Source organism: Schistocerca gregaria, chromosome 8 (genome assembly GCF_023897955.1).
Source record: "Schistocerca gregaria isolate iqSchGreg1 chromosome 8, iqSchGreg1.2, whole genome shotgun sequence".
Classification (NCBI taxonomy): domain Eukaryota; kingdom Metazoa; phylum Arthropoda; class Insecta; order Orthoptera; family Acrididae; genus Schistocerca; species Schistocerca gregaria.
In genome coordinates, this window is record NC_064927.1 from 166,744,297 (window position 1) to 166,753,755 (window position 9,459).

The 9,459-nt window shown below is 39.8% G+C and overlaps 1 protein-coding gene across 1 annotated transcript; it reads left to right on the top strand.

Annotated features, from left to right (window-relative positions):
- Positions 1-249: 249 nt before the first annotated feature.
- On the top strand, positions 250-9,245 carry LOC126285094 (keratin-associated protein 21-1-like). The gene is made up of 3 exons (XM_049984418.1): positions 250-381; positions 4,307-4,433; positions 9,055-9,245. Exons 1-3 carry the CDS (start codon positions 250-252, stop codon positions 9,243-9,245), a joined length of 450 nt encoding a protein of 149 aa, XP_049840375.1.
- The last annotated feature ends 214 nt before the right edge of the window (positions 9,246-9,459 follow it).

A 9,459-nucleotide genomic window follows, 5' to 3' on the forward strand; every position in this document is an offset into this window, starting at 1 on the left:
TGTGGCGTTCCAGTCCGTTCCTCTCGCTTTGTGTATACGAAAAAGCAGGGCTGAGCCAACAAAAGATGAAAACCATTTCGTAGCTTTGTGGACTTGAAAGCAATGTGATATGAAAGACGTACCGAAAATGATGGGAAATTTTCAAGGTGCAGTCAAGTAACATGTGGTACGCCCACATTTGAGCAGATGTGTGACGCTCCGGTCCGTTCCTCTCGCTTTGTATATACGAAAAAGCAGGGTTGAGCCAACATGTCTGCCGCTTGTTTAACGTTGGAGACTGCCAACGTCGGCAGTCCTGCTGGGTATAAAGCAGCCGCCTTCAGACACGTCCTCACTGTCAGCCCTCAGTCCACAAGAACAATGGCTCGCGCTCTTTCACTGGTAAGTACCACCTCATTCTTGCTCTCTTCTCGACTCGATGGGCGTACCTGTATTCTTATAGTTACAAGATATAAAGAACTGTTTCCTGACCTCGTCGATATGGTTATCTACCTTACAATGTTGTCTTATCGATTTTGTACAATTTCAACAAAATATTTTCCTAGTATACCGCGCACTAGAGAAGGCTACACTACTAATAATTTGAATTTCCGGCAGCGCACCACTTTTGGTCACACAATAGAATCTTCTGGCACCGGTTCAGTATCAAAACAATACCAACAGTAATCCAAATAGTGGGACAAAGAGTCAAATAGTAGTATAAAATTAACAAACTCGAGCTCTAAATTCTAGTGCGTTTTCCTTCTCCAGTACTACAAACTAACTTAGTTAACATACGTGCCAAGATAAAAAGAAGGTAGCACCCTAAATCTATGAAGCACTTGCAACGTGACCTGCTCGGACACTCTTTGTCCCTATGCTAGAAATTAGTTCCGGAAAGTTATGCTTCGCACAGAATATACTGCTCTTCTTAATACATCCTTCATCATACACTGCATAGCTTCGGTGAACAAGGAAGTGCAATGGCTTAGGCACTAAATTCTCAGTCGGAAGAAAACTTATCATTTGAACACGCCGATGAATATGGTACCGTACTTTCTAAGTTAAAATCTTCGAATAATTCTTTCGATAATTCCACAGATAATTCCTTCAGTCACTCTTTTGTTTTTTTTTATTCCACTGCCTTGCCCAAATTGACCGGACAGTGGGTTCTAAGTGATACAGATTACAAAACTTATAAAGAATTACACAAGGATGAAACAATATGCTTGTCATTTTGTTCAATTGTATGATTTTGAGGTTAGTTTAAAAATCGGGTGATGTGACTGATCTACACAAAAATCATTTGATTTGATCGTATCATGTCATATTGTAAATGAAGTTAATTAGTACTCTGAATCAGTAAAATTCCCCCTTATGTGGAGAAAGTGAAGACGGAAGAAGACAGTCTTATATTTGAAAGGTACGATGTGGGTTAACTGTGGGCGGTAGTAGAGGGGGTTCCTGTAGAATGCTATGTCAGTAAATGATGTAAGCGAGGAGAATAGAAGCGTTTTTCTAGACCTGGAAAGGTGGAATAGTTTGATCATTAACCAATAGGTAAAATGCCTTTTGAAGAGAATAAATATGGTCGTTCGGTGCAAAGTTCAGGAAATGGGTTTCTACAGGTGTGGCAGATTTCCGGAACTGATGAAATGACAAGGAGATCATTATCAAATTTGTGGTAATTATAAAGGTTACGCTTATCCATTACGGACGTTTTAGAACCATCACTGTATATTGAATGTAAATACGTTATACATAACTGCAACCAGTCCCTTTTTTGAATAATTTTGTTTTACTCCATGGTCCGATTTTCGGACCTTTTCAGGTTCATCTTCAGATGGTTTCAGGATGTTACATCATTACAGATAGCATAATGCTGGGTGCTGGCTTGCGACAGTATAGGCGGATTTTTTCGGTTAGTGTCCACTGTCTGCCTCCATTTTGATGTCCAGTGGTTATATCAGTGCACACACTTCCACACAAACAATATTAATTTACACTTTGACAGTGAGACTTTCCAGCATCCAGCATGCGCTTTACAAGCTTGGTTGTACTGATAAAACTACTGGACATCAAAATGGAGGCAGACAGATGGACACCAACCGAAAAAAGCCGCCTATACTGTCGAAAGCCAGCACCCAGCGTTGTTGTTGTTGTTGTGGTCTTCAGTCCTGAGACTGGTTTGATGGAGTTCTCCGTGCTACTCTATCCTGTGCAAGCTCCCTCATCTCCCAATACCTACTGCAACCTACATCCTTCTGAATCTGCTTAGTGTATTCATCTCCCTCTGCGATTTTTACGCTCCACGCTCCCCACCAATACTAAATTGGTGATCCCTCGATGTCTCAGAACATGTCCTACCAACCGATCCCTTCTTCTAGTCAAGTTGTGCCACAAACTTCTCTTTTCCCCAATCCTATTCAATACCTCCTCATTAGTTACGTGATCTACCCACCTAATCTTCAACATTCTTCTGTAGCACCACATTTCGAAAGCTTCTATTCTCTTCTTGTCCAAACTATTTATTGTCCACGTTTCACTTCCATACATGGCTACACTCCATACAAATACTTTCAGAAACGACTTCCTGACACTTAAATCTATGCTCGATGATAATAAATTTCTCTTCTTCAGAAACGCTTTCCTTGCCATTGCCAGTCTACATTTTATATCCTCTCTACTTCGACCATCATCAGTTATTTTGCTCCCCAAATAGCAAAACTCCTTTACTACTTTAAGTGTCTCATTTCCTAATCTAATTCCCTCAGCATCACCCGACTTAATTCGACTACATTTCACTATCCTCGTTTTGTTTTTGTTGATGTTCATCTTATATCCTCCCTTCAAGACACTACCCATTCCCAGCATTATGCTACCAGTAATGATGTAACTTCCTGAAAGCATCTGAAGATGAACCTGAAAAGGTTTGAAAACGGGTCCATGGAATAAAACATAATTATTCAAAAAAGTTACTGGTTGCAGTTCTGTGTAACTTATTTACAAATTGTAAAGGTGCTGATGATAGTCAAAGAGATCAATGGTTGGATAGTAAAATGATGTCGAATGCAGTTCGAAGTGCAGTCTGTTTAATGATTTGGAAATGTAGAAGACTATTCTTTTACTTGTGGCGAGGGAGGTGGGGGGGGGGGGGGGGGGGGGGGAAGGACTGGAAACATTTGCGCAGAGGTCAGCATTATACAAAGTAGAATTTTTTGTCTTCTTAGATTTAGGCTGTTGTGAGTTTTTTGTTAATTGGTTACTGGGTCATGGTTTCCATACGTCGAAATCTAGTGGTTCATCTGTTTGCGTGCTAGAGAATACAATAGCAAAGTTTAATCATTAGTTTAAATTGTGAAAACGAATCACGCTACCATCCTGATCTGGTGTTTCGTTTCTATGACCTCGCTCTCCACGAGAGGTTAGGGATTAACATTTATTGTTTTTCACTAGGAGCTCATTATATCACATTTGTTCTTCTGAAAATTCGTAAACCCTGCACAAAAGGAGCTATCCGACTTCGATGTGTTGTAATCAGTGCCGTTTTCCTGGGGGAACGCTGCGGGATGCGTACCCCTAAACTTTTTCTTCGCTAAAGTAATTTTTTTAAGATATTGTGAACTTGGAAGAGTGCCATTGTTTATTTCATTTTTTCGTTTTGGTAATTGCAGTAAGAGCGATACCAGTGATAGGTGTGGATGGTTTTTGTTGTATTGTTACTTTAAATTGTGTTTTATAGGTTAAAATATGTGTTCGGTAATATTTCTTTGTATTGCTTCGTATGTCGGAGGGTTGATGGGACTCACCTGTTTAATTTGAGGTGTATTGCAGGTCAATTGAAGAGTACGATACCATTTTCTTTTATTGTTCAGCGGCTGGTGGGAATCGCATGCTTCATTTGAGGCGATGTAAACTGAAGCGTTCGATACCACATTCTATTGTATGTTTGGGTGTTTTTCGGCTTCATTTGAGCTGTAGTAATGTCAACTGAAGAATCCGATACCTTTTTTTTTGTTCGACATGTTGACGACGTCATAGCAAAAAGCAGACGGGTGGTACCCACGCTTCAGTTATAAGTAAATGTCGCTCCATTATATCCAATGTCGGAGTACCCTCAAACTATTTTTGGAATAGAAGTACTGGTTGTAACGATACTATAAGACACAACCCAGAGATTAAAACAACTACATAACGCCTGAGCGTGGCGCGATACCAGTTTTATTGTCTTTCGTAGGTCACCACATGTGCAACGTTAACAATAACAGTTCACTTCACCACACACTTCGCCCTGTGCTGAATGTCCCATGTGCCTATTGTGTTGCAGGTGTGCCTTCTGGCTGTGGCCTGCCTGGCCCTGCTGTGTGGCTGCGAGGCCTCCTACCCTCTGGCCCTCTCACACGGACACGGGTACTACCCGCACAGCTACAAGTACCCTGGATACGGGTACCACGGTGAGTACGAGACGCTTGTGGTGTGACTCGTAACTTGGGCATCCCTTTCTGTCATGGGACAAAACCAGTCATATGATTACGAGATGTAAAACAATACTAAATTTCTCATCAGTTGGTTTCTGCAAATCATGATATTACTTCTTAACTGAAGACATCGGCTGTAAACTTTGGTACCGGATAAGCTGTTTCTTTTGGGAAATTTCACAGTAAAGTTTCAATAAAATCTGATAACTAAAGTACTTTAATTTCATGCAACAACGTAATATTTTTTTCTTCAGATAAGTCACTGTTTTCAAATACAAAGTATATCTACAACAAAGATATATATTTGAAATAAAAAATTCACCTAAGATTAAATTCTTAAAAATTCATCAACAGGTACTTAACATTGTTTACTTGAAAACTGAGTGCGCTTAACACGGGTTAGGATTTACCTACCACAGTTCACGTGCTGGGCGAGTTGACGAAACCTTACTGCTAAACTTCGTAAAAACACAAATTTAAAGAATTTGAATAGTTTCACTTTATGCTCTTAAGATTTTCATTAACAATTATTCCAATTAAGAAGTACAATGATCCGAGAAACGAAGTATAATGATCTCAGAAACGTATTATTATTCAATACAATAAGAAGTTAATTTTAGTAACCACCTTACTACAGCTCGTAAACTGTGTTAAGGATGACTTTAACGTTTCTCCTGTTACCGTTTCACATATGTTGTTCTGAACTTCAGTCCTGAGACTGGTTTGACGCAGCTCTCCATGCTACTCTATCACGTGCAAGCTTCTTCATCTCCCAGTAACTACTGCAACCTACATCCTTCTGAATCTGCTTAGAGTATTCATCTGTTGGTCTCCCTCTACGATTCTTACCCTCCACGCTGCAATCCAGTACTAAATTTGTCATCCCTTAATGCCTCAGAACATGTCCTACCAACCGGTCCCTTCTTCTTGTCAAGTTGTGCCACAAACTCCTCTTCTCCCTAATTCTATTCAATACCTCCTCATTAGTTATGTGATCTACCCAACTAATCTTCAGCTTTCTTCAGTAGCACCACATTTCGAAAGCTATTCTCTTTTTGTCTAAATTATTTATCGTCCACGTTTCACATCCATACATGGCTACACTCCATACAAATACCTTCAGAAACGACTTCCTGAAACTTAAATCTATATTCGATGTTAATAAATTTATCTTCTTCGGAAACGCTTTCCTTGCCATTGCCAGTCTACATTTATATCCCCTCCACTTCGACCATCATCAGTTATTTTGCTCCCAAAATATCAAAACTCATTTACTACTTTAAGTGTCTCATTTCCTAATCTAATTCCCTCAGCATCACCCAACTGAATTCGACTACATTCCATTAACCTCGTTTTGCTTTTGTTGACGTTCATCTTATATCCTCCTTTCAAGACATTGTCCATTCCGTTCAACTGCTCTTCCAAGTCCTTTGCTGTCTCTGACAGAATTACAATGTCATCGGTGAACCTCAAACTCCATGGATTTTAATAACTACTTCGAACTTTTCTTTTGTTTCCTTTATTTCTTGCTCAATATACAGATTGAATAGCAATGGGGAGAGGCTACAACCTTGTTTCACCCCCTTCCCAAACTCTGCTTCCCTTTCATGTCCCTCGGCTCTTATTATAACTGCCATCTGGTTTCTCTACAAATTGCAAACTGCCTTTCGGTCCCTGTATTTTACCGCTGCCACCTCTATAATCTGAAAGCGAGTATTCCAGTCAACATTGTCAAAAGCTTTCTCTAAATCTACAAATGCTAGAAACGTAGGTTTTCCTTTCCTTAAAATTTCTTCTGAGATAAGATAGTATTGCCTCACGTGTTCCAATATGTCTACGAAATCGAAACTGCTCTTCTCCGAGGTCGGCTTCTACCAGTTTTTCCATTCGTTCGTGAAGAATTCGCGTTAGTATTTTGCAGCCGTGGCTTATTAAACTGATAGTTCGGTAATTTTCACATCTGTCAACACCTACTTTTTTGGGATTGGAATTATTATATTCTTCTTGGAGTCTGAGGGTATTTCCCTTGTCTCATTCACCTTGCTCACCAGATGGTAAGAGTTTTGTCAGGACTGGCTCTCCCAAGGCCGTCAGTAGTTCCAATGGAACGTTGTCTACTCCCGGGTGCCTTGTTTCGACTCAGGTCTTACAGTGCTCTGTCAGACTCTTCACGTAGTATCGTATCTCCCATTTCATCTTCTTCTACATCCTCTCCCATTTCCATAATATTGTCCTCAAGTACATCGCCCTTGTATAGACCCTCTATATAATCCTTCCACCTTTCTGCTTTCCCCTCTTTGCTTAGAACTGGGTTTCCATCTGAGCTCTTGATATTCACACAAGTGGTTCTCTTTTCTCGAAAGGTCTCTTTAATTTTCCGGTAGGCAGTATCTATCTTACCACTAGTGAGATAAGCCTCTACATCCTTACATTTGTCCTCTAGCCATCCCTGCTTAGCCACTTTGCACTTCCTGTCGATTTCATTTTTGAGACGTTTGTATTCCTTTTTGCCTGCTTCATTTACTTCACTTTTATACTTTCTCCTTTCATCAACGATATTCTGTATTTCTTCTGTTACCCATGGAGTTCTACTAGCCCTCGTCTTTTTACCTACTTGATCCTCTGCTGCCTTCACTACTTCATCCCTTAGAGCTACCCATTCTTCTTCTACTGTATCTCTTTCCCCCATTCTTGTCAATTGTTCCCTTACGCTCTCCCTGAAACTCTATAAAACCTCTGGTTTAGTCTGTTTATCCAGTCCCATCTCCTTAAATTCCCACCTTTTTCCTGTTTTTTTTTTTTTCAGTTTTAATCTATAGTTCATAATCAATAGATTGTGGTCAGAGTCTACATCTGCCCTTGGAAATGTCTTACAGTTTAAAACCCGGTTCCTAAATCTCTGTCTTACCATTATATAATCTGTCTGATACCTTCAAGTGTCTCCAGGATTCTTCCATGTGTACAACCTTCTTTTATTACTCTTGAACCAAGTGTTAGCTATGATTAAGTTATGCTCTGTTGCCAAATTCTACCAGACGCCTTCGTCTTTCATTTCTTACCCCCAATCCATATTCACCTACTATGTTTCCATCTCTTCCTTTTCCTACTCTCGAATTTCAGTGACCCATGACTTTTAAATTTTCGTCTCCCTTCACTACCTGAATAATTTCTTTTATCTTATCATACATTTCTTCTATTTCTTCGTCATCTGCAGAGCTAGTTGGCATATAAACTTGTACTACTGTAGTAGGCGTGGGCTTCGCATATATTGACGTAAATTACTATAAGGGACTCAAACGTTATTTATTCACATTAATCTGAGTAGCAAGAATTTTTGAAGTGTATTTGCTTCCGGAGGCACATTTAGGGTCTTTACCCAAGTCATAATTATCCACATTATCATCGGATTTGCACGAATCGTCTCTGAGTACCATATTTCTGGTACCAACATCACAAGCTTTACTACTAACACCCTTTATATGCTCATATCCTGACAAAGTTGCCATTAGTTACAATGTGAAATTTAAGATAGAGTTTCTGTACCTCGGTTTATCGTGAAACTATAAACTAACAGGAACAAATGACATCAATTACAATGTTTTACACGCAATAACCCTCTGATCGACAGTCCGTTAATATTATTTACAAATGAGGTCTTCAGTTTTTTCGACTTAATGTTAACCGACAAACATCAACATTATTAATTTGTTATTTTTATTCTAGTATCTAGATTATCTTAAACAGTATAGACATGATTCACATTAATTTCTTGGTGCATGTACTAGTACACACTGATTTTTGTGTAAATTGCTTTCCTTACGTTGCCTGCTTCTTCATCTTAGTCCTCGACGTTGCACTTGAGATACATTTAATAATAAGAGGAGGAGAGTAGTAAACTAAATACATAAATGGAGATAGGAGTTGGAGGAAGATGGGGATGGTGAGCGGATGTTGTATATGATCGAGGAAATCGTGCTGGAAACAACAGAAACCCATAGTAAGATGCAGAATGAGTATAGGATGACGGTTTCTAAATTAAAATGGAGGTGGGCGTCTCGTGATAAACGACGTAATTGAAAATCTAATCGAAGATGAGTAGACATGAAAAAAGAGGCAAGATAAAGATGGATATAAACAGGTAGTACTGGGGAAACCTGGAGTAATTAATTATCCAGCGGTAATAGTTGACAACAGTGCAATAATGAGGATGATGACGATTACAGGGACATCTGTTACACGTATATAACTTTGAACAATACAAGCTTGAATTGTAGGTCTATTGTCCATAACGGGGCATATAAGATGTTTAATAATTGCACTGTGGAAGGGGTAGCGTTTCTCTGACGCCAGAAAATTACATTTCATTTATGTTTACAACTGTATATTGTCATCAAGGACGAGGAACGCAACATAACAGGACAGTAGGGTGTTTGGGGCAAATGTGGAACACACATACAAAAAGAGAAATCACGATATAGTTACGAGGTATCTTCCTGCTGATCCAGTCTTATCGGAGCCCTTGTTACCTGACTTACTGAACACCGTGTGCGACTAATGTACGTGTACGTCATTCTGAAACAAGTTCCGAATGTTGCAGGCTACTCGTCCCACTACGGCTACCCAGGCTGGGGATACCACGGCTACCCTGGATACGGCTCCCACTACGGTAGCCACTACGGCTACCCTGGATACGGCTATGGGTACAGCCACGGATATGGCCATGGATACAGCCATGGTTACGGCTATGGCCATGGTCACGGCTATGGCCACGGTCACAGCCACTGGTGAAGAGCAGTAGCTGACGACTCACACCCATTCCACGACTACCCACCAAGAAACTACTTGAATACTTCGAAACTTGTAAATACCAAATATTTTTTATTACTCCCACACCTACTGCCAAAATTAACAGAAACCATCGCCATTGTTTGATATCTCCTCAATAATCCACACAATAAATGCAAAAAGTACAAAGAAACAGTTGTTTTATTTCCACATTCCG